We start from the raw sequence: 26,429 nt of genomic DNA, 5'->3' as shown, positions 1-26,429 counted from the left end.
ATTTATGTTGGAAAAGTTAAATCTTAATTAGCTCCTAGAGCAACTAGCACAGATATAACAAAGTGCTCCAAAAAGAACATATTATAAGAAAACCCAATGAGAATTATTATCCTCTCCCCCATTCAAAAAATAAATGACTATAAAAAGACAGAGAAAAAGAAACATGCTGTAAAAGTATTGCAATTTTATATTTGAAGGATTTGTCCACTTTCTTTGCAATCTTTGTATCTACTATTATTAGAAACTGGACAAACACATTAACATTAGTGATGAGCGAATATACTCGTTACTCGAGATTTCCAGAGCACACTCGGGAGATCTCGAGTAACGAGTATATTCACTCATCACTATTTAACATGCTTTTTGCTATGTATCATGGATTTAATATCTTGGTACTACCATTTCTTTCCTATTTAATCTAGTAGTGGAGCAACCACAGGACTCTTCTAAGTTACAGCCAAGACTGCAACCAACAGCTCCCTGCGTAAGAATTGGCAAGTCACGGGAGTGGAGTGGTATGTCCCAAAGTAAGATTGGTGATTTCAGGCTCATGGCACGCAGCAAGGTAAATCTGTCTATGAAAACAGAAGTATTGGGGATACCCAATAGAGCTATGACTACCAAACCTTTTTTATTTTGAGTGACTATAATGAAGCATGAGTGCAAGAATCAATATTACTATGTCAACTCCATAAACCTTCCAATCTGTACACCAAACTTGTCCAAAGCTAAGCCAAATTGTCACCAAAAAAGTGTCCCTAAAAAGTTAGCAGGACAAAAATGACTAGTAATAGGATCTGATTACACAAGACAATGGACTTCCAAGAATGATAATGTTTTGCACTGCAAAAAAAAAATTTTTTACCCAATGAACAAGCATTTTGATCATTCATTGGGTGATTACATGGAGAGATTATCATGAAACGAGTGTTATTAATAATTAGTGATGAGCGAGTATACTCGTTGCTCGGGTTTTCCTGAGCACGCTCGGGTTGGTCTTGGAGTATTTGTGACTGCTCGGAGATTTAGTTTTCCTCTCCTCCGCTGCATGACTTACTGCTGATAGACAGATTGATTACATGTGGGGATTCCCTAGCAACCAGGCAACCCCCACATGTACTCAGGCTGGCTAGTAGCTGTAAATCATGCAGCTGCTTCAACAAAAACTAAATCTCCGAGCAGTCACAAATACTCCGAGACCACCCGAGCGGGCTCAGGAAAACCCGAGCAACGAGTATATTCGCTCATCACTATTAATAATGCTTGTTGACAATATCTTTCAGTGTGAATGCAGCTTTTCTTAGCTTCTTATTCCCATTGCAAACTTTACACCTACTTCTATGGCTCACAGCTCTCTTTATTTAGCTGATGAAGGGGTTGAAATTTCTACTAGTTTGTTAGTGAGCCATATACGCTACATGATATATTGAACTAAACAAATCGGACAAACAGACTATATGGTAATAGACTATTCATCTGCTTTTTATATGAGCATAAAAAGGAAGGAATACAATGTCCGCTTTAGCCATCCTGTTCTTTTTTCCCTCTTATCTTTCCTTACATACATGAACATTTCTATGGGCGTACAGGATGCATAGAGTCTGATGTATGCAGCAATTCTATAAAGACACAAATGCGCCAAGGACACACCACATAGATTATGTCAATCTAAAATAACAGAATTATTCATAGAGTTATCACATTCAGGATTTAGCGCTCATCCCAATAATGCCAATAATAACATTAAAGTGGTTGTATAGGACCTTTATATTGATGTCCATCAATACCTGATTGGTCGGAGTGCAAAACCTGGCACCCCCTTTGATCAGATGTTCTCACTGCAGCCGGAATGTACTGAGTTGTGGATAGCGGCAGATGTGCTCGTAACCAGCCGTGGCCACTACTCAGTAGACAGATCTGTGCAGATTCGCTACTCTGCACATCTGGTCACCAACATCGGGAACAGCTGACCGACAGGGTTGTCAGGATAGGCCTATAGGTATAAAAGTCCCCTGTTGCAAGGATTGTGTGGAAAAAAAGTCTGCAGTCATTTTATCTGACTGCAGAATCATGATCGTGTTTGATGTATACCATGTTATGATTCACTGTTTATTATTATTAATTATTATTATTGTTATTAAGTTTGTTCTTTACCTTTTTTAGAGTGTAAAAGTGAGAGGATCAAAATTGGGTAAGTCTATCATTCCATTTGATCCATTGATTTCAATAAAGAGACTGCGAACGTGGCCAATACAATTAATCAACCCTATATAACAATTCGCTGAAAATACATGTGACCATAATTCATAGGTAAAATAAAGAAAATAATAAAAAAGGGTAATACTACAAATATACTAAAAGATCGTGCAATTTATCAACCACTAGGCACCAGTTTAGTGTAATTCTAATGCACTCTACATTGGAATTGCAATCGCAAGAAGGAAATGTCATGAAATTTTGGTAATCACATCATCGATAGATAGGTTAATCGTATGCAAATGATGAAACATGGAAACTAAATTTTCAAAACCTCTTGATTCATCTAGTTTTGAGTATGAGCACCAAGCACAGAAATACATACACTACCATGTCTTTGTATATACAGTACAGTTAATTATATTAATAGTTGGATAAGGAATGTTCTACCATGGGAATGCAAGTTATAAAGATCCGCTGCTGGCAGCCTCCTTTGCAACAGACAAAGATGTCCTAGTTTTGCGTGATGAGAGATAATTTCAGAGAAGCTGAAGCCATGGTAGCACTTTTAGGGAACTCAGGCTGTTGATTAAATTGATTTTATTCAACAGCCTGAGTTCCCTAAAAGTGCTACCATGGCTTCAGCTTCTCTGAAATTATCTTTGTCCGTGGGAAAACCTCTTTAAGTTTGGTATATGATGTTCAATTTCACTTGCAGTACAGAATGGATTAATCATGGAACCAGTGGTACAACTATTTCTCCAAAGTGTCCCAGTAGCAGTTTTTCAGCAAGACAATGTCAGGCTGCTTGTTACTCATGCTGTGTGTCCTATATGTGCTACCGTGGCCTGCAGAATCTCCAGACTTGTTGTCATTGGTCGGCAACTGCAAATGGAGCTGCCAGCAGCGAATCATGATGATCTGCCCAAGGTCTTTCAGGGGCCTCAAACTATCCTTGGAACGGGGACCCTAACTATCCCCGTCCCGATGGTATTCTTAAAGGTAGAGAGCCTGAGTCTCTGACCTCACTATGCTCTTATTAATGTCCTAAGCTGTCCCCTCCCCCAGGAAGCCTGGGACAGATATGTTAGTGTATATACACATAAGACAAACAGCGATAACAAAAAGCAACGTACATACAAAAACACTCAAAGGTAGAGAGAAATACAGAGAAGGATAGGAAGATACAAACCAAATGGGAATAGGATAATGGAGAAAACATACACCCAAAAGCAGCATACAACAATCTCCAGCAGCAACTATGAACTCCAACTTCAGCACACCAACTACAGCAAGCCAGGAAGCAAAATTTTCACATGCCGGGATGAGAAGGTCTGGCCAGGTATTATAGAGAGAATAAACAAGCAAGTCAGGAGCAGCTGTGAGCTAGAGCTGCATATCACTAACCAGCATACAAAGAGTTGTCAACCTCGTCAGTGCCAAATGAAACAAAGTCCATTTAATATGAGGAACAAAACACACAGGCAAAATGGAAGATCTGCGATTCACAGCACATGAAGATCAGCTAACCACAGATCTCTCAGGAGGATGTGACACAGTCATGACATCAACGTCGCACACCATTCCTTAGACAACCATTAATAACTTGATTGATAGCATGCCAAGGCATGTAAGCACTGGTATTCCTGCACTTGTTGCTCATACTTGATACTGAATAACTTGGGATGATTGAAAATCTTCTTTTCATTTTGACATTATTTGCATATTATTAAAGGGGTTACCCAGTAATTGTATTTGTATGACTTATCTCTGGGATAGCCTAGGTAATATCAGATCGATGGTGGTGCGACACCTTGCACTTACACCAATCAGCTATTTCTGGTGCTAGCGGCAGCTGGATGTGATCTGTTCTGGTGTGAAATAGAACAACTTCATCAATAGTATAGTCTTGGGGTACCACAGATCCATTCCTATTCAATAGAAAAGAGGCAGATGTTCAGTATTTGCCCACGGATACTATACAGTTGACGGAGCTATGCTGTTCCTCTCCACAACTGATCACATGCAACTGCTGTTGGGAACCGCTAATCGGCGGCGGTGCCAGGTGTCACATCCCCTCCAATCTGATATTGATGACCTATGCTAAGGATAAACCCTCAATATAAAAGTATTGGACAACCCTTTTATCATGTCGATCAACACTATGATTTTCACAACTCCATGACTTTTCCTTCCTTGGTGTTGCAATTTCAATGCTGAGGTGTGTTTAACTCATAAAAGATAATAAATAGACTACAACCTCTTCTTAAAGGGTTTTCCCACTAAATACATTTACTACTTATCTAGAGGATAGATATTAAAAGTATGATTGCTGGGGGATCTGACAAATTGGGTGCCCATCAATCCAGAGGAAGAGGGTTCCAAAGTCTCCTGTATGAAGCAGTAGTTTGCATGGATTAGGGGTGCTTACTTCTATGGGGTAGACGTTGACAGCCATTCTAGCAATACCAATGAAATTAATGGATTTGGGGTCATGCATATGCAGCTCCATTTTGGGACCCCATTCACAGAATCATTGGGGGTCCAGCAGTTAAACCAGAGATTATACATGTACCATCTATCTGATGAATAGGTGAATAATGTATTTACATAACACCTAAGAATGAAGCTTTAAACAAAAGCCTAAAAATTATTTATTAATGATCGTGATAAAACATGAAAGAACATGAAAATATGTAAATACAGGGCAGTACAAATACAGAAAAAGGTGGGTATTCCTGGATAAAGATATTATAATACAATATACTGCTCAATAAAAAATCCTGCTATATTTAGCAAAGTTGATATATAGAACAAAAATATACATGTATATTTGTGTATGAGGTAGTACAAACATCTAAATAATATAGGTATATCTTAGTATGATGACAATAGAAAGCATTTTATAAAGAGGTGTACCTAATACACCCAATAAATTGCTATAGAAACACCATAGGCAGCTGCAACCAACAGTGGTTTGACCAATAACAGGATAAGGGAGATATATCAATATAAATAACTCATAATACTAAGATATATCAAAATTGTCTCTTCAGAGAGGAAGAGGGCTAGAACTCTAGTGCCACCCATAGGATTTAGCTCCCGATGCATCATGTGATGTTACTCTCCTTTAGGGGAACCTCTCAGTGCTTTGAGGGTTGGCTATAAGCCTCTGTGGTAGCCCCTGAAATTTCCCACGCTTGGCCAGTTCTGCAATAGTCACCGAAGCCGGAAATTCTATGGAAAGCCCTTCCACAGAGATTTCAGGATATTGCATAGCCTGTGCACTAAATCATTGGTATACAGTATATATTTGTTTTTAAAGGGAATCTGTCAGCAGGATTGTGCACAGTAACCTACACACAGTGTCAGATCAGTGCCATTATACTGATTGCAATGATACCTTGGTAGATGAAATCCGTCTTTTGGTTGTTGTTTAATCTGCATTTGTAGTTTTGAGTTACGCCCATGTTGCTTGGCAGGCCCGGAGGGGGGTCTTCATGTGGTTTTATGAAAACTAGGGGGCAGGTCACTGAGGGATCAGTGATCTGTCAGCAATCTACATTATGAATACCTAATCAGAGCACCCCATAAAGACCCCCCCCCCTCCAGGCCCGCCCCACAGCACGGGCATAACATTAACACAAAACTGAAAATAAAGATTAAACAACAACCACAAGACGAATTTCATAAAGACATGGTATCATTGTAATCAGTATAATGGCGCCGACCTGACACTGTCTGTAGGTTACTGAGCACAATCCTGCTGACAGGTTCCCTTTAAGTCACAGTGGCCATTCCAGCTACCAGCAGTGTTACTCCAGTCTTGCCTTTTTTTAAAAGTCCCGGATATTCCCTTTAAGATAGGTTATCAATTACAGATCAGTAGGGGTCCAACATTCGGCACCCCCACCGATCATCTATTATCAGCTCTGACGGTTTCCAAATGTAAACAGTGGATGGAGCAAGAACAGCACAGCTCCATACGCTACTTAGTGGCTGTGGCTGAGAACAGCTTCCAGCTCATATTCAATTGCTTGTCTTTTTTCTTTTTTGTTTTTAATACCAAAACAAACATATCGTTTTCCATGTTTTAGAAAAACCCCAGAACAGATCCCCTTCTCCACCTCCCATACCAGAAAGAACTGAGGACTCTTATATTATCGCCGATGAAGCTTGCTGTGAGTATGAAGACAGAACAGAAAAAACCATAATAAGCTCATCATCATACATGCTGCTTTAACCTTCCCTTTTGTCATTGCCAATGCCTAGACAGAGAGGGATAGCTTAGCTGTCTAAGGCTATGTTTCTTCCACAGACCGGAAGCTCTGCGCTTTGGACGCAGCAGATACCCCACTCCGCACAAAGCGCCGCCCCTGGTGTACACGCGGTGATTCCGGATGTGCTCATTGAACACATGCGGAATCACCGCATCATATTCAGAGACCGGGTTATTTATCTTACGGAGACGGAGTGCTATAGGGGATAGTCGAAGGGAATAGATGATGATTGGGGCAGTTGTGATAATACAGACACTGTACAAGTCATTATTGTAAGGGCAGTTAAGTAGCTTTTTTTCTTTTACTGGACAACCCATTTAGGGGATTATTGTTCGTATTGATAATCTTTGTAAAGACTTTGTAAATGCTGTATAGGGGAACGTGTAGGAATCAGAGTGGAAGGACCCTCCTCAAATAGCAAAACCTACGAGTTCAGAATCTCAATGGGGAAGAGTACAGCCATCACATGAAAACAATTGTTAGCTATTGATTACAATATACCATAGGCAGTGATGTGGTAACAGTATGTATTGATTTCTGCTTTTGGTGTTCCCAGCAGTAGATCCCAGGAATCAACTGCTTGCAGTCAGTCCAACATGAGTAAAATATTGAAAAAAATCTGATTTTGTTTTAATTTTTCTATTATAATTATAATTAATAATCAGAATAACCAAAATGAAAACTGTAACAGACATGCATTCGTTTTTAATGGCTTAACAAAGTGTTTACAAAGTTTTATTAGACTGGTGGAAAAAAAGAAAGAAAAAGATTAATGAAATTATTTAGGCAAATTTTCCATCTGAGATGATAGGATGAGTGTTTAAAGGGAGTCTGTCAGCAGATTTTTTCTATGTAATCTAATATCAGCATGATATAGGGAGAGGAAATGAAGCGCGGTCTGGGGGAGCGCTGAGGAATAGTCCTGTCGGCAGGTAAGGGGAGTTACATGAGGACTCAGGGCCGGCGTCAGCACCCGGCGCCAGGGTCCTAGCGAGAGGAGGGGGCCCATTTTGACAAGTGTGACCAGCTTTTTACTATTGACGCTGCCTATGCAGCATCAATAATCAAAAGATATAATGTTAAAAATAATAAAAAAATTAAAAATCATGATATTCTCGCCTTCCGGCATCCTTCACAGCTTTCCCGCTCCTCCCGATGCTCCCGGCAGCTCCCGTTCCCAGTAATGCCTTTCGAAATGACCCCAGATGACGTAGGATCACGTGAGACCACTACGTCATCACATGTCATTGTCGCAAAGCATCACTGGGAACAGGAGCTGGCGGGAGAATCACTAAGGCCTGGGCTGGATCCAGGGGCCGCCAAAAGGTGAGTAAACTTTTTAATTTTAATTCTTTTTTTAACAGGTATATGGTGCCCTCATTGCTATATACTACGTGGCTGTGTTATATACTACGTGGGCTGTGTTATATGCTACGTGGGCTGTTATATGCTACATGGCTGTGCTATATACTACGTGGCTGTGCTATATACTACGTGGCTCTGCTATATACTATGTGGGCTGTGTTATATACTACGTGGGCTGTGTTATATGCTACATGGCTGTGCTATATACTATGTGGCTGTGCTATATACTATGTGGCTGTGCTATATACTACATGGCTGTGTTATATACTACGTGGGCTCTGTTATATACTACATGGCTGTGTTATATACTACGTGGCTGTGTTATATACTACGTGGGCTGTGTTATATACTACGTGGGCTGTGTTATATGCTACGTGGCTGTGCTATATACTACGTGGCTGTGCTATCTGCTACCCATTTTGCACTTTTTCAAATGTTCTACCATAATACTTTCTAATGTTTACTTTAAAAAGTTTTCCATTAAAAAATTGTCATATTCAATGTATGCAGATTTTTCTTTGCAGCAAGTTTAGCTAACAATAAAATGCCTACTGGTAACTGAGGAAGAGGGAGTAGGTCACAAAAATTGGCATATAAGGGGCTAACTTATATAAAGCTCCTCTGCTGTATGGTATTGTAGAATTTACAATAGCTATCACTCATTGTACTATCCCTATATTTCTCTGCTGTATCTGTGCATCATGAATCGTGGTATGTGTTAAGGGGGGCCCAATGAGACTCTTTTGCCCGGGGCCCTCAAAAACCTGGAGCCGGCCCTGCATGAGGTCCATCTCTAGCTCCAGCTGTGTTCCCCCGAGAGAGGGATGGAGTGTGAAGAAAAAAAAATTGTAACGCAGAGCGCTCAGATGAAAGCCGCAGGGGGCCAGTGGTGAAGAGAATAAAAACCTTTAATCCACAACACGTTTCAACAGCATATCGCCATCTTCATCAGGTAGTATATTTATATATCTATTTATACCACCTGATAAAGATGGCGAAATACCGTTGAAACTTGTTGTGGATTAAAGGTTTTTATTCTCTTCACCACTGGCCCCCTGCGGCTTTCATCTGAGCGCTCTGCAGACTGCATTGCAATTTTTTTAATTCAGTATGATATGGGGGCAGAGACTCTGATTCCACTGATGTGTCACTTGCTGGACTGCTTGGTGTAGTTTGGATAGAATCCCTGTTTTTTCTGCTGCTGATGTAGTAGTGGTCAGAATGCTGAGTTGTGTATAACCCCGCCCTCACTACTGATTGACAACTTGCTGACAATGTACAGTGTACACAGGTAACTGCCATTCACTGGTGGGGGCGGCCTGCATGTGAGACATAGTCCTATAGTGATAATCTCCTGCTGATAATACACTGATTGCATTTAAACTACAGCACACAGCCTAATAAGTGACAAATCCCTGGAATAAGGGTCTGTGCCCCTACATTATGCTGCTTTCGGATTACATAACAAAAACCTACAGACAGATTCACTGTAAAGGGAATTTGTAAGCAGTATATCACCCCACCTCCTCCTCTCCCCTTTAAACTATCTAAATATGCATGTACTGTAGCTCTTTAAAATGCAAGTACCTTTCTATGGCCAGTCCATTCCTCAGACACCAAGAAATTAGCATTTTAACTGATATGCAAATGAGGCTGAAGGACTATGGTAGAGCTGAAGCGTCTTTCACACCAGCTTTTGTTTTACAGCCTCTATTCTGTGTGACTTCAGTCAAAGGCGCAGAGAAGCAGGAGGAGGCGGCCCTGGGAGGGGAATAGAGCTGGAGTGACAGAGGCATCAGATCTACTGTCTCATTTGCATATCAATTAAATGTTGATTTCTCATATGTAGTTATTCTCGAGGTGGTGTGCGCTCCTGGAACACAGTGGGTGAGATACGATGATAAGTTTTATTAGTACAGCATACAATGCGTTTCAATTCTTATGAGTCTTCTTCAGGTATTATACTGTATATAAGCTTTTACCGCTTTGTGCATTTTATATATAAAGGAAGTCGGTGCATATCATTTTTAGGCGTGTGCCATACCAGGGTTTAACCCTTTTTAGACACACCCATGTCACTCCAACTTTATCCAGAGCTTTACACGCATAAAAGCAAAAACATTAAAAAACTAATCCAAATAAAATCCAATTTAAAAAAAAAATTGTTAAATATTTTTCTGATGGCATATACAAAATTCATAAAGAAAATGTTTCATATCTCAATAAAAATTATTTTCTTTTTTTTCAAAAAAATATAAAGTTTTATAAGACCATATATACGTATGAATATAAATATTTCAAAATAAAAGCAGATATTTTCTAAAAGAGACAAAAAGTCCTATACAAAAAACATTATTACCTTTTTATTATTTATCTCTAATTATTTGAATTTTTCTTTCTTTCTCTTTTTCCCCTTCCCTTCTTTCTGCCTTCTCCTCCTCTTTATCAAACCCCTTCTACCACATCATTTAGCCCATCAGAATATAATGTCCTTAATCGAAAGATCCAAAAGGATTCTTTCCAGTTAAGCATTTGTATTCTGATCCTGTTTCTGTTGATTTCTCAGTAATGGAGGAAAGGACTGGTCATGTAAAGGTTTTGCAGGACTTGTCTTTGAAGGAGGGGTTAGATCCTGCTGACAGATTCCCTTTAAATATTATTGAGCAAATACCAGTTGTGTTTCAGTGTGTTCTTGCTGCGTAGACCTTACACGTGGGCTCCTCTTTTTCAGATGTAGAAAGTATTGTTCCTGAGATCCCCGAACCCTTAAATCTTATTGAAACAGAAATCAGTGGCTCTGCGCCATCTTCAGGGCCTGAACAACTAATCACTAGAAAAAAGGTAAGGAACACTTTGAAGGCAGCAAACAGGAGTATTCAAAGGGTTCTCATCTAAGAAAGAACCTGCATTTTCACATTTATATGATAGTTAACCATTAAGAGTGATAGCCCATTGTATTGAGGTAATAGTGCAAAATCTGACAACAGTTCCTCTGCAAGCAAAGAAGACCAAGATATGGTGGGCAAAATGTCTCATCTCTGTCATCAGTGACAGTAAATCTCATCCGACTCATAGATCTTTAAATTTTTTTTTTATCTGAGATTTTTTTATGACAAATGAAGAGTTTATTGCGCAATATATAGTCTAATACTAATGGTCCCCCAAAAAATTTCACTTATCTAAGGCTGCTCTCAAAAGGATCTTGTCACATCCAAAAATGCTATTAACATGCAAATAAAAGATTAATCTGCACTTAAATAGCGTTTAAATTCAGCTTAGCCATCTAACTGCAACTGTAGCTACAGGGAGAAAATGACATTTTATTTTCCCTGCAGCTGCTTGCTTCCAGTCAATGGGGCGGTGCAGACAACGGTTACAGTTGCCTCTGGCTATATACATGCTGTAATAACTCCTTGGCACTTTGATTGACAACTGGACGTCAAATAATAAATATAGAAAATCAGGGAAAATTATAAACTGTGTCACATGTAGTCCCTTAAAACAATAACTTTATTATAAATATTATAAAAATACCAAATCCCGGTGAAACACAAAAAACATATATATTGAAAAAAAGATCTATTTGTGTACCTGTCCTGACAAATAGCCCTACACTTAGCTGCTATCCCTTCCTAACAGTGGAGGTTGGCACCCTGACAGAACGATTTGGCGCCCCCACTCAGCGGCGGCTATCCCCGGCTCACCCTGTTAAACACCTAACAAACTATAGGTAGGAAAACAATGAGCTAATAAAAGGAATGAAGGAAGGTGTAAGGTAATAGGCTAAGGTGCACAACTAATATCAAACATAAACCCCCATGTACAGAAACTTGCAACATCGCTTAGTATGTCTACTGCACACAAATATCAGTCCCAACATACAATTGCTCAACTCGTAGCGTGCCGGCTAGAGGCCACTAGATATACAGATGCAGCCGGCACTGCAAGAAGTTGCAAACTAAAGCAAAGTAACATTGATAGCAGGGGTAGGTAAAGTAAGTGATACAACATGTAATCCATCTCAGACCATGTAACAGATAGGCCTGCCTAGGTATCATGGCGCCTGCATCCATATCCCACTGGTTCTGATACCTCTGCCTCCTGAGGAACCGTCTAACGGGGAAACGCGTCGGGGCGATTATTTGGAAGCTAAGTAGATCAGGGTTAATACCCTCCTCTGGCTACCTTGTATAGTATCCATACTAACATGCAGAGACTGTACATTGCTGATAATGGTGATTTACTTGCAGCTTAGGCTACGTTCACATTAGCGTTGCGCAACGGCGACGCAACGCACGACGCACAAAAAACGCGCGCAAAAACGCTGCGTTTTGCGACGCGTGCGTCTTTTTTTGACGAAAATCGGACGCACGAAAAATGCAACTTGTTGCATTTTCTTGCGTCCGACGCTAGCGTCGGAAACGACGCACGTGTCGAAAAACGCAACCAAAAAAACGCACGCGTCCCCTATGTTAAACATAGGGGCGCGTCGCCGCTGCGTCGCCGCTGCGTCGCCGACGCAACAGCGATGCACATTAGCGGAACGCTAATGTGAACGTAGCCTTAGTGCTTGGTGATAAGTCTTTTTTACCAGACGTCAATACTATCTGTTACATGGTCTGAGATGGATTACATGTTGTATCACTTACTGTCCATCTCTGTACTACTGGCACATGCTGCTTGAGGTTGTTTAATGAATTTCTGCCATAAACAGTCTGTTGTTATATTGAACCAGATTATTTTAGGTTATTTTACCTACCCCTGCTATCAATGTTACTTTGCTTTAGTTTGCAACTTCTTGCAGTGCCGGCTGCATCTGTATATCTAGTGGCCTCTAGCCGGCACGCTACGAGTTGAGCAATTGTATGTTGGGACTGATATTTGTGTGCAGTAGACATACTAAGCGGTGTTGCAAGTTTCTGTACATGGGGGTTTATGTTTGATATTAGTTGTGCACCTTAGCCTATTACCTTACACCTTCCTTCATTCCTTTTATTAGCTCATTGTTTTCCTACCTATAGTTTGTTAGGTGTTTAACAGAGTGAGCCGAGATTAGCCGCCGCTGAGTGGGGGCGCCAAATCGTTCTGTCAGGGTGCCAACCTCCACTGTTAGGAAGGGATAGCAGCTAAGTGTAGGACCATTTGTCAGGACAGGTGCACAAATAGATCTTTTTTTCAATATATATGTTTTTTGTGTTTCACCGGGATTTGGTATTTTTATAATATTTATAATAAAGTTATTGTTTTAAGGGACTACATGTGACACACTTTGATTGACAGCCTGCGTTGCAGCATATGTGAGTCAATCAATGTGCTGGGGAGTGAGTACAGCACACTGCATAGTGAGAGGTGACTACAACCGCTCCCTACAGTGCCCTATCATTGGGAAGCAAGCATCTACAGAGACAATATAACTTCATTTGAATTAAATGCTATTTATCTGAACAATAACCCAATATTTGCAGGCAAATTTCAGACATAATAGGTTCCCTTTAATGCTTTACTGACATACATACACTACCGTTCAAAAGTTTAGGGTCACCCAGACAATTTTGTGTTTTCCATGAAAACTCATACTTTTATTAATCAAATGAGTTGCCAAATGAATTTAAAATCTAGTCCAGACATTGACAAGGTTCGAAAGAAAGAATTTTATTTGAAATAATAATTTTCTCCTTTAAACTTTGCTTTCGTAAAAGAATGCTCCCATTAATCCTACATAAGACCAGAAAGGAGTAAATGTCCTACTCATTATTAATTAAATATAAATATTTTTATTAATATATTCAATATTTAAAACAATATACAACAAATAAGAAAAGTGAAAAACAATAACTCATGAGGGTGACAGCCCCCGGAAGAAGCCCACGCGAAACGCGCGTTGGGGCTGCTGTGGAGCGCACACTGACAGATACGACTATGGGTGAGTTGTAGCATCCTGTCTAGGGGTCCTGTTTTTATATTTGGGTTGCACTTGGCCCCATAGAAGATTCACTATTTATGCTATACATGTGGATAAGACGGCCATAGCAGTGTCATTAGTTCCCAGCCCTATGTTTTGTGGCTTATAGTGATTGTAAGGGATACTTATGAGTCTGGATTACATCCCTGCCAGGTTTTGCTCACATACCCGGTCTGTTACTACAGTTGTGTTGCTCCTTCCCCTCATGAGTTATTGTTTTTCACTTTTCTTGTTTGTTGTATATTGTTTTAAATATTGAATATATTAATAAAAATATTTATATTTAATTAATAATGAGTAGGACATTTACTCCTTTCTGGTCTTATGTAGGATTTATGCTGTTTTGGAGTGTCCTGTGGTACCGATCAGTAGTCTACCATTGTGGCAGTTTGCCCTCTGGAGAGAATTCTGTGTATTTCAGTGGTCTCTTTTTCTATAAGAATGCTCCCATTGCAGCAATTACAGCATTGCAGACCTTTGGCATTCTAGCAGTTAATTTCCTGAGGTAATCTGGAGAAATTTCACCTCATGCGTTCAGAAGCCCCTCCCACAAGTTGGTTTGGCTTGATGGGCACTTTTTGCGCACCATACGGTCAAGCTGCTCCCACAACAGCTCAATGGGGTTGAGCTCTGGTGATTGCACTGGCTACTCTGTTGTGAATTCTGTGGCTGAATTCACTCCTGTGGTCACAAGTGGTATTGCAGCCTCTGGGCTTCCTCCCTCAGGTGTTTTGGTGAGCTCGTTGGCTGCCTTGCTATTTAACTCCACCTGAGTCTGTCTTCCTTGCTCCTTGTCAATGTTCCAGTGTTGGATCTGAGCTACTGCATCTTTCCTGTGGCCTGCTGCTCTGCTAGATAAGTGTTACTTTGTTTTTGTTTCCGTTTTTTCTGTCCAGCTGTGCTATTCTCTTTTGCTGGAAGCTCTGAGACGCAAAGGGTGCACCGCCGTGCCGTTAGTTCGGCACGGTGGGTCTTTTTGCCCCCCTTTGCGTGGTTCTGCTTTAGGGTTTTTTGTAGACTGCATAGTTCTCTTTGCTATCCTCGCTCTGTCTAGAATATCGGGCCTCACTTTGCTGAATCTATTTCATTCCTACGTTTTGTCTTTTCATCTTGCTAACAGTCATTATATGTGGGGGGCTGCCTATTCCTTTGGGGTATTTCTCTGAGGCAAGTCAGGCTTGTATTTCTATCTTCAGGCTAGTCAGCTCCTCAGGCAGTGCCGAGTTGCATAGGTAGTGTTAGGCGCAATCCACTGCTGCTTTTAGTTGTGTGAGGATAGGTTCAGGTATTGCAGTCTGCAGAGATTCCACGTCTCAGAGCTTGTTCTATTGTTTTTGGGTTATTGCCATATCACTGTATGTGCGCTGATTACTGCACACTGTGTTGCCTGATAGCACAGCATAACACTACTCCATTACAGATAGAATACCAGCTGCCTGCTTCTTCCCTAAATAGTTCTTGCATAATTTGGAGGTGTGCTTTGGGTCATTGTCCGGTTGTAGGATGAAATTGGCTCCAATCAAGCGCTGTCAACAGGGTATGGCATGTCATTGCAAAATGGAGTGATACCCTTCCTAATTCAAAATCCATTTTACCTTGCACAAATCTCCCACTTTACCAGCACCAAAGCAACCCCAGACCATCACATTACCTCCATCATGCTTGACAGGTGACGTCAGGCACTCTTCTAGCATCTTTTCAGTTGTTCTGTATCTCAAAAATGTTCTTCTGTGTGATCCAAACACCTCAAACTTGGATTCGTCTGTCCATAACACTTTTTTCCAATCTTCCTCTGTCCAATGTCTGTGTTCTTTTGCACATATTAATATTTTCCTTTTATTAACCAGTCTCAGATAAGGCTTTTTCTATGCCACACTGCAATGAACGCCAGCATCCCGGAGTCGCCTCTTCACTGTAGACGTTGACACTGGCATTTTGCGTGTACTATTTAATGAAGCTGCCAGTTGAGGACCTGTGAGGCGTCGATTTCTCAAACTACAGACTCTAATGTACTTGTCTTGTTGCTCAGTTGTGCAGCGGGGCCTCCCACTTCTCTTTCTGCTCTGGTTAGAGCCTGTTTGTGCTCTCTTCTGAGGGGTGTAGTACACACCATTGTAGGAAATCTTCAGTTTCTTGTCAATTTCTCACATGGAATAGCTTTCATTTCTAAGAACAAGAATAGACTGTCGAATTTCACATGACAATTCTTTTTTTCTGGCCATTTTGAGAGTTTAAAGGGACACTGTCACCTGAATTTGGAGGGAACAATCTTCAGCTATGGAGGCGGGGGTTTTGGGTTTTTGATTCACCCTTTCCTTACCCGCTGGCTGCATACTGGCTGCAATATTGGATTGAAGTTCATTCTCTGTCCTTCATAGTACACACCTGCGCAAGGCAAGATTGCCTTGTGCAGGCATGTACTACGGAGGACAGAGAATGAACTTCAATCCAATATTGCAGCCAGCATACAGCCAGCGGGTAAGGAAAGGGTGAATCAAAAACCCCAAAACCCCACCTCCATGGCTGAAGATTGTTCCCTCCAAATTCAGGTGACAATGTCCCTTTAATGGAACCAACAAATGTTATGCTCCAGATTCTCAACTAGCTCAAAGGAAGGTCAGGTTTATAGGTTCTCTAATCAGCCAAACTGTTTTCAGCTGTGGTAACATACTTGCAGAAGGGTTTTCAAGGGTATTCTAACCATCCATTAGCCTTCTTACATAGTTAGCAAACACAAAGTACCATAAGAACACTGGAGTGATGGTTGTTGGAAAGGGGCCTCTATACACCTATGAAGATATTGCATTACAAACCAGACGTTTGCAGCTAGAATAGTCATTTACCACATTAACAATGTATAGAGTGTATTTCTGAATCATTTAATATTAGCTTCATTGGAAAAAAAACTGTGCTTTTCTTTCAAAAATACGGAAATTTCTAAGTGACCCCAAACTTTTGAACAGTAGTGTATGTCATATTGTTACGTCATATGCCGGCTACCTGATTTTGATGCGAGCTCAGGAACTGAGTTTGCATCTTTCCTTGAAGAAGAACTGTGATATGCAGCCATATTCTCCCTCTAACAGCTGCATGTAGAGCAGAGCTCCACCCACTACTGTTAACCTGTTAAATGTCTCTGTCAATCACTACCAACGACATTTACAGCATGTTAATCTATACGCCTGTTGGCATGGTGACACGATCGTGGGGCAGCGATGAGTTGCCATGATGGTTGAGGATCTGCTGAAGACCCCTGTGGCTGTCAGGCTGTTGCAATTATAAACAACAGTTTCTGGTTGGTTTTCTAAAGGAGACCCTGATTTTTCCTATTTGTAGAAATATTTTGGTATTGCTGTATATAGCACAAGCAATCAGATGATTGGAGGTTCAAGTCTCCTAAGGACTTTTTCCTTTTTAAAAATCTGAAAAAAAAAATATATATATATATATATATGTGTGTGTGTGTGTGTTCGAATTAACCCCTATTTCCCCAATTTAAAATAAATAAACAATAATAAAAAATATATGTGGTATCATTACATCAGTAAATGTTCAATCTATCAAAATATAGAATGAATAAACCTGATCTGTAAATGGTGTATGAAGAAAATAAATCTAAACAGCAGAATTTCAACACTGCAAGAAAATGCAATAAGAGATCCTGTGTTTCCTTAACTTGCTGATAAATCTGTGAGAAGATAGACATAAGCTAAAATGTTGTCAAATTTCTGACAAAAGTCAAACTAGTAAAATGTTTAGTCTGTACAATAAAGCTACTGTCTAAAAAGAAAACCCTCTAACTTTTTTTCTGATACCCAACAAACATTGGAAGCATTTTGTATTATTCATAAATTCTATTTCCTTTGCTTATTACCAGGGTGATGAGGTCATTGATGTAAACTCCCCCTCTAAACCTATAGACTGTATTTGCTTGTATCTAGATCATTAGTTACATAGTAATTTATTTTTAAATAAACAAAGATATATTATACTTTTTATTATTTTTTTCACCCGCATAATGAAAGTTATAACCAATGACAACAAAACATCCAAGTTCTGACAAATATAGTTACAGACTTGACTCGTTATGCAAAAAATGGTTGGTATCTATGAAGAGGATTATATAACCAATAGATGGTAGCCCGATTCTAACGCATCGGGTATTCTAGAATATGCATGTCCACATCGTATATTGCACAGCCCACGTAGTATATTGCCCAGCCACGTAGTATATTGCCCAACCACGTAGTATATTGCCCAGCCACATAGTATATTGCCCAGTCACGTACTATATTGCCCAGTCACGTAGTGTATTGCCCAGTCACGTACTATATTGCCCAGTCACGTACTACATTGCCCAGCAATGTAGTATATTGCCCAGCCACGTAGTATACTGCCCAGTTACGTAGTATATTGCCCAGTCACGTAGTATATTGCCCAGTCACGTACTATATTGCCCAGCCATGTAGTATATTGCCCAGTCACGTAGCATATTGCCCAGTCACATAGTATATTGCCCAGTCACGTAGTATATTGCACAGCCACGTAGTATATTGCACAGCCCGCGTAGTATATTGCACAGCCTACGTAGTATATTGCCCAGCGTGCGTAGTACATTGCACAGCCCGCGTAGTATATTGCCCAGCGTGCGTAGTACTTTGCACAGCCCGCGTAGTATCTTGCATAGCCTATGTAGTACATTGCCCAGCCCACGTAGTATACTGCACAGCCCACGTAGTATATAGCAATGTGGGCATCATATCCCTGTTAAAAAAAAGAATTAAAATAAAAATAGTTATATACTCACCTTCCGTTGGCCCCTGGATCCAGGAAGCGTTTACCGACGTTCCTCGCGCGCTCCGGTCTCAAGAGTGCATTGCGGTCTCGCGAGATGATGACGTAGTGGTCACGCGAGACCGCTACATTTAGCGGTCTCGCGAGACCGCTACATCATCATCTCGTGAGATCCCAATGCATGGACCGGTCACCGGAGCGTCGCGAGGAGCGGGAAAGGCGCCGGAAGGTGAGTATATGATGATTTTTTTATTTTTTTATTATTTTTAACATTAGATCTTTTTACTATTGATGCTGCATAGGCAGCATTAATAGTAAAAAAGTTGGTCACACAGGGTTAATAGCAGCGTTAATGGAGTGCGTTACACCGCGGCATAACACGGTCCATTAGTGCTGCCATTGACCCTGTGTGAGGGCTGACTGGAGGGGAGTGTGAAGCGGGCACTGACTGCGGGGAGGAAGGAGCGGCCATTTTCCGGCGGACTGTGCCCGTCGCTGACTGGTCGTGGCAATGTTCGTGGGCGTTTTGCCACGACCAATCAGCGACTTGCATTTCCATGACAGACAGAGGCCGCGACCAATGAATATCCGCGACAGAAAGAAGGACAGACGGAAGTGACCCTTAGACAATTATATAGTAGATTTTTCATTTTCATGTTATTCATTATTATTTTTTGGGTCAATTTACAGAGTCTGAAAATATTGAGAAACATGAAAAAAAGTAAGTTTGAATTGAAATTACAAAAGTAGTAAAGTAATTTTATTTCTGTACAATATTCAGAACGTGGTTTTACAATGACGCTCTATGACTGGGGTCCACATTCCGGGGATCGGTGAAGGTCCAAGCCACCAAACTCATCTATTTATCACTGATCTCATACATGATAATGTCTGGAATATGCCCCTAAAAAAATTCACTATCTAAATAGTAAAAGATATTTCCTATGGCTGTATAAGATAGAGGTGCATGGCAGTCTATCTGTCGCCAGTTCAATACGGGCATGTGCTGCCTGAGAAAAATTGGGCAGCGCTCCAACCAATGTAACTCAAAAGGGCCATACAGATAACAGTTTTTTCGCATGGAGGGAAAATGTTAAAAAATCATAGCATACACTATTTTTTCAAAGTAAGGTATGACAGCTGCCCATTCAAGTGTATCGATGCACAAAAAAAAATCAGATCTCATACAGATTATTCATATTCCATGTGATTTTTCCAGACACATTGCAATTTTTAACCTAGGAAACTGTATTAGATCATGCACATTTTAAAATGTTGATGTATAAAAATGGATGTCACATGGAGGTCACATGGATGTGAAATATGGACACAGATGTTTTTATGATAATTGGACACTTTTTCATACATTCATTTGAACCAAGCCTAAGCTCTCTCTTCTATTTATCCGGTCATTCAGCTATTTTTCCCCCCCAGTATGCTACTAAAATTCTATAGAAAAACTGATGTAGGAAGCGATCTCAGAATTTTGTATGGGATCATTCCCATTTATTCAGCACATCAATGATTGTCTTAGAAGTGAACTTTTTAATCCCTATGTCTCATATTTCACCCTTGTAAAATAACACTCATACTCACCTCCAGTTCCAGGCACCATTCCAGTGGTGTTGGCACTGGCTCTACTGGGGATGACATGACATTAAAGCGTTGGCTTTTCTTTCCCGCATTCAGACACACCACATACAACATGGCTGGAATGACACTCATACCGGAGGTGAATATAGGTGTTATTTTACAAGAGGGAAGCATAGGGATTGTGAAGTGGTTTCCAAGCACTGGATAACTTCTTCTATGAGCCGGATCCAAAGACACTGGGTGCCGATTCATCAAGACTGTTGTCTGCGATGTTCACACTGGTCTTGATGAGAGGGCATGTTGGAATCAGGCGCTCTTGATTCAGAAGCCTCTTAATGAATCTGGAGCATCTGACAAGTGCCACGCGCCTCCTTCGACTGCAGTGACATTTCGGGCATAGGGAAGACCACAGCTTGTCATGAGTTAGGGCATCTGATGCAGTTTTGACAATTATGAAAGTCGAGGCATGAGAAACGTGACCCTGATGCTCAGATAAATGGAAACCCAGCCTAAGGGCTCATTCACATGTCAGTTTTTTTGGTGTGCAAAGGCTACCCAAGTTTTTTTACGGATAGCACTTATCCCCATAATAGTGAAAGTGGCCATACACATGTTCGTGATTTTTCACAGATCAAGAAAAATCCCAGAGACGTGTGTGATATTAATCTGAGCATCGGATCAAACTCTGCAATGCAAGCCTGTAATGGTTCTTGAAAAAAAAAAATCGGACGGCACTCAGAAGCCCTCTGAGGGTTGTCTGATGTTCACAGACTGGTAGATAGGAGAAGATGGAGAAGGTTTTTTTTCACATACGAGAAGCCTAGTTTATATAGAAATACATCTAAATGAATCTGTTGTAATATGGAAACACAACAAGCATAGTCTGAAAAGGGATTTGTTTAAATATTCTTTTCCAATAATGGAAACTAGACATACTTTCACATAAGTGTAGTTTACTGAGACTGAAGTTCTGTTTATACATGAAAGAACATTCCGGACAAAGCAGCTAAATACACATGAAATGCCTGTTAATATGTAATGTAGTTGTTGTGTTTTCTATGGCTAATAATACTTGATAAGCTGCTCTTGAAGATCGTTTATAACTGTGTAGGATGGAAATAAAAATGTTTTTTTTTCTTTTAATAGATGTTAGCAGTTTGGCAAAAACAGAATCTTCCTCTTCTCAATCCAGTAGTCCTCTCTCATTTTTGCATTTTGGTAATTTTTATTACTTATTTTTATGGTGCAGCATGAAGACATAGAAATATAAATAGCATTAAATATTATCAAATTCTAAGGTGACGTTCACATGTTCAGTATTTGGTCAGTATTTTACCTCAGTATCTGTAAGCCAAAACCAGGAGTGGGACAATCAGAGGAAAAGTATAATAGAAACATATGCACCACTTCTGTATTTATCACCCACTCCTGGTTTTGGATTACAAACACTGATGTAAGGAGCATTGCGGCTTTAAGTCTCCTCATCTCGACATGCTTAACATGCTACGTTCCACAAGGAGAAACGATACTTCTTGGATCCCGGTCAGACGTTTCTCACACAGCCAAACCAGATCTCCACTTTGCACTGACGAGGGGCAGTACCCCGAAACACAGTGTCTACAAATTGAGATTCTTGTTTGGCTTTTATCCTAAGTCATGTGACAAGGCTCGTTAAAGGGTTGACATTGACTGTCATGATTGCTACTTCCAATAGGTGGCACTAGAGGTTCTAGTCCTCTTCCTCTCTGAAGAGACAATTTGCATATTTCCCAGAGGAGCATTGCTGCATTAAGTCTCCTCACCTCGACATGCTTAAAATGTCACCCTCCGCAAGGAGAAACGATCATTCTTGAAACCCTGAGGTAAAAAACTCACCAAATACTCAATGTGTGAATGCGGGCTTACTGTAAGTGGCTACAATTCTGTAAATCACTAAAATTAGACCAATTAAGAAAAAAGATGGGCTGAAATTTTCCAATGTGATACAAATGAAAAATGGAAAAGTCATTTAGTTCATGGCAAAATATCATCCCGTTCTTACTGCAAATTTGTATCTACTAATCTGAGGGGTAAATGTTACAACTAATGTTATCCTAAAGGGGTATTACTGTACCACTCGCTTCTACATTGGAGGCGAGCAGAGCCAATGACATACCTGTCAGGACGAGTGTACGATTGGCAAGTATCAGGAGCTTGCTCTATTCTAATCAACACGTTCATGATGCCTGTTAATCGTGCACGGGTCCCAATAGGTATGTGGATTGTAATGTCATCGGCATTGCTAACTTCCAAAGCAGACATCCTTTTAAGACACACGTAGATACACCTGTAAAGCATCTAGATTTTTGTTTAAGCTTCCCAGAATTGTAAAGGGGTCGTCCAGCCCTAGGATACAAGTCGGCAGTCATTCTGTGTGACTGCAGGCTTGTGAATCCTCACATGGCACGCACTGCGCACTGTGAGGATTCTTCGGCGCTGGGAGTGGAGGGCACTTGACTGCAAGTATGTGATTTGCATATATATAGCTGCGTGCAGACTATAATAATCTTTATTTTTTTTATATAGCGCTAACATATTCTAGGTGGACACATCTAGTCGGAATGTGGCTGAAAGAATGCAAATCGCATATTTGCGGTCACATGACTGTAGGTACCAGACAATATTGCCAGCGCACAGTGCGCAATATGAGGATTCACAAGTCTGCAGTCACATAAACTGGTACCTCAAAGCCAAACAACCTCTATAATTAATCTAGACTCCCCTAACTTACCAGTATAAAAACCAATCTGAAAACATTACTAACAGCATGTCTTTATATTACGTGTAATTACACATTGCAATTAAAATGTGTTTTGCAAACTGGCAGTGTTCTTGGCATAGTTTGGTGAAGATCATAATTCAAGCAAAATGAATAAATCATCTCAATAAGCTCCTATAGGGTCCAGCTTCTGGAACTCATGGCTGGTATTCCTATTCTAGCAGTGCGGAAGGCAAGTAGAAGATGATAGAAAAGAACAGGCTTTAACTGTCTACGCCTGTGGAGTATATACTCAGAGCAAGGTGGTCAAGGATGATTGCTTGCTACTAAAATATTAATGACTGATTCTTTACACTGCTACTTTATTAGCAAATGATAGCTTAACCTTCTCCTTAGGCCTCATTCAGACTTCAGTAATTTTTCTAGTAAGCAAAAAAGGATGATTTTTACCAGAAATTTGGATCGGATTTTCATCAGAGTTTGGTCAGTGTATCAGCTTTTACCATCAGTATTTCATCAGTGATTTTTTTCGTATGCCCAAAATAAAATTGCAGATCTTCTCCTGACATTGAACAACACCTGGATGGCAATACCTGTGCTGTCCCTGAGGATGACAAATGCATAGAACTTGATTTTGATCAGTTTATTAGGCTAAGTTCACACTGCGTTAGTGCAGTCCGTTCAACACATCCGTTAAACGGACTGCACTAACGCAAGTGCCGACGTTTGCACAGCACTAGCGCAGATGGAGCATCTGCTAGCTCCATCTGCGCTAGCAGTGCGCTAGCAGTGACGGACCCGGAAACGCTGCAGCCCGCGTCTCGGGTCCGTCACTCAATGACGGCACATTGCTAGCGCATGCCCATTGTGGGCGTGCGCTAGCGATGCATCCGCCATTGAAAGTAATGGCGGCGTTAACGGACTACGTTACACCGCGTTATGCAGTCACACTAACGCAGTGTGAACCCAGCCTTAAATAAAAAATGGAAATGTCCCCATTTTTTTTTAGAGGATTATTCACAAAAAAACATGGACATGTGAACAGCCACATAGACTTTAAAGGGACACTGTCACCTGAATTTGGAGGGAACAATCTTCAGCCATGGAGGCGGGGTTTTTGGGTTTTTGATTCACCCTTTCCTTACCCGCTAGCTGAATGCTGGCTGCAATATTGGATTGAAGTTCATTCTCTGTCCTCCGTAGTAAATGCCTGCACAAGGTAATCTTGCCTTGCGCAAGCGTGTACTATGGAGGACAGAGAATGAACTTCAATCCAATATTGCAGCCAGCATGCAGCTAGCGGGTAAGGAAAGGGTGAATCAAAAACCCCAAAACCCCGCCCCTATGGCTGAAGATTGTTCCCTCCAAATTCAGGTGACAGTGTCCCTTTAATGGGAACTTTGGAAAACATAGAGCAGGAACATGAAAAAAACGGAGATTTGAATGACGTCTTCAGCCTCATTCATACATCCATGTGTCACGATCCGAATATGGGCCATGATGCATGGAATGGCTGCAGGTGTCCTGACCTAAACTTCACAGTCTCATATCTGCCTATTAAGTATACAGTATATACCTGTCAAGTAAAGGTTAAGAGTATCAAGGTCAATCCATGCATTGCGTTACGTAGACATCTGAAATTGGCCATAGTGTGAGGACCCTGAACATAAATCCCTGTACCTCATCTACCTGAACCTGCGTGAGAATGGCACAAAATTTGGAGGATTTTGGACTTAGTTTGCGTCAAATAAATCCTCCCATAATTATTGCATTCTAACACTACTCTTGACTATTTTCAGGTTTTGGGAATCGATTTGCAAAGCCAAAGGGGCCTAGAAAACCACCAGCAACTTGGAACATATAAAGACTGCCTGCACATTTTCCTAATAATATCTAAGAATCTAAATATTTAGAAATAAACACATTGTGCTATTATTCTATTTATTATAGCAATTCTTTATACATCTGTTACATTGTTCCGGACATCTCACTGTGAGAACTATTCTATGCCAAGGTGACACGCATATTAAATGTCGGTTTTTACATGACAAATTGGTTGAGAATTTTAAGCTATTGGGTATTTAGGCTGAGATATTCGAGTACCTTTTACCCATGGAAGTGCGTTATATGGACAAAGATACGGTATGTGAATGAACCGCTATGCTGTTGTCATCAGAATGTAACTTTTTAATGCTTTTATAAAAAAACTGAAAATGGAAAATGATCCACAACAATATAAACTAGTAGGAAAGTGAGTAAAAAAGGAATAGAACTGTTTGACTCAATAGGACATGAAACCACGATAAAGGGAACCAGGACAGCTGCTCCTTGTTGCCTGACCCTCGGACAGCATGAATCAGGAGTTGGCTGTGTAGGGCTGGGTGATGTGTTCGCAACACCAGTTCCGTGACCCAAAACAATTTGTGGTAGTGATTATTTTAGTGCTATGTTTTTCTGTAAAACAACAAGTAACATACAAGCTGCAGTCACATGCGCCTTGTTTTGCAGTCTATGCAAGTGAGTTACATGCGACTTTTGACCATGCGCTGTAGGACACAATGCCATACCATAGGAAATCATTAGTTGAGAGGTTGTAATGCAACTCCGCAATTTTAATGTTACATAATATGTCACCATGTAGGACTAGTATAACTGCAGTCATTTTTTTTTACTATATAACACATACTTTTAAAAGCAATCCGGACTATGTAACATGGACAATTAGAGACAGGTCCTTAGCAGTTTTTCCCCACCTCGTCCACCTTGATTGACAATTCTTACATAGGGAAGAGACCTGTCAGTTCAGGGGAAGAGTTCAAGAGAAGCCACAGGAGACCTGTCTATTGGACTAGTCAATGGAGTTGCATCATCCTCAGACAGACAGCTTGAATCAGGTTCCCTTTAAATGTTTACAGTATATATATAATCCACAGTGAACAGTAAAATGCTTTGAGCAGAAAAGGAGCATCTGATCTGCTCATAAGAAAGATGCTTTCCCATAGGGCGGCACCAATAGACCTGCACAGAGTAAAAATCATAGCACATTCCAAATATTATTATATTACAATCTCACATTTTTAATAAAAGTTGTAGAGTTGGAAATATAGAAAAGACACATGCAAGAAATGCATAAAAGCAGTTTTGCAGACCAAATTTCGATTACAGCTCTATGTTTATTGGTTGCCGTTAAACAGTGGTCTGAACTCAAATTAAAAGTCATTCTAAATCCCCTTCTATTTAGTGCAATATTCCTAACTATTTTTTAATATACTTCCATTAAAAACTCCATATCCTTCCTTAAAAGGAATCTGTCACCTCAATTTGGCCCTATAAACTGCGGCCACCACTATCAGGGGCTTATCTACAGCATTCTGTAATGGGGCTCACCTGGGGGGCCGGTCCAGTGCGGTCGGGTCGGATTGGCGTCACAGGTCTGGGTCCGGCGCCTCCCATCTTCATGTGATGTGTCCTCTTCCTTGCT

The 26,429-nt window shown here is 40.5% G+C and overlaps 1 protein-coding gene across 2 annotated transcripts in view; it reads left to right on the top strand.

Annotated features, from left to right (window-relative positions):
* The window catches only part of PTPN22 (protein tyrosine phosphatase non-receptor type 22), a 156,893-nt gene extending 132,005 nt beyond the window's left edge, over positions 1 to 24,888 (top strand). The window contains exons 15-21 of one of the 2 annotated variants that reach the window (XM_069761768.1): positions 423 to 565; positions 2,164 to 2,191; positions 6,294 to 6,377; positions 10,573 to 10,682; positions 19,288 to 19,318; positions 21,337 to 21,408; positions 24,748 to 24,888. In XM_069761768.1, coding sequence (XP_069617869.1) covers positions 423 to 565; positions 2,164 to 2,191; positions 6,294 to 6,377; positions 10,573 to 10,682; positions 19,288 to 19,318; positions 21,337 to 21,408; positions 24,748 to 24,812 — 533 coding nt within the window. In that variant the 3' untranslated portion in view covers positions 24,813 to 24,888. The remainder of the gene's footprint in view (positions 1 to 422; positions 566 to 2,163; positions 2,192 to 6,293; positions 6,378 to 10,572; positions 10,683 to 19,287; positions 19,319 to 21,336; positions 21,409 to 24,747) is intronic. The other variant, XM_069761769.1, reaches the window with a different exon arrangement.
* Positions 24,889 to 26,429: the final 1,541 nt, after the last annotated feature.

The sequence above is a fragment of the Ranitomeya imitator genome, chromosome 3 (assembly GCF_032444005.1).
Source record: "Ranitomeya imitator isolate aRanImi1 chromosome 3, aRanImi1.pri, whole genome shotgun sequence".
NCBI classification, from domain to species: Eukaryota; Metazoa; Chordata; class Amphibia; order Anura; family Dendrobatidae; genus Ranitomeya; species Ranitomeya imitator.
This window is presented reverse-complemented; position numbering and strand designations above follow the sequence as displayed.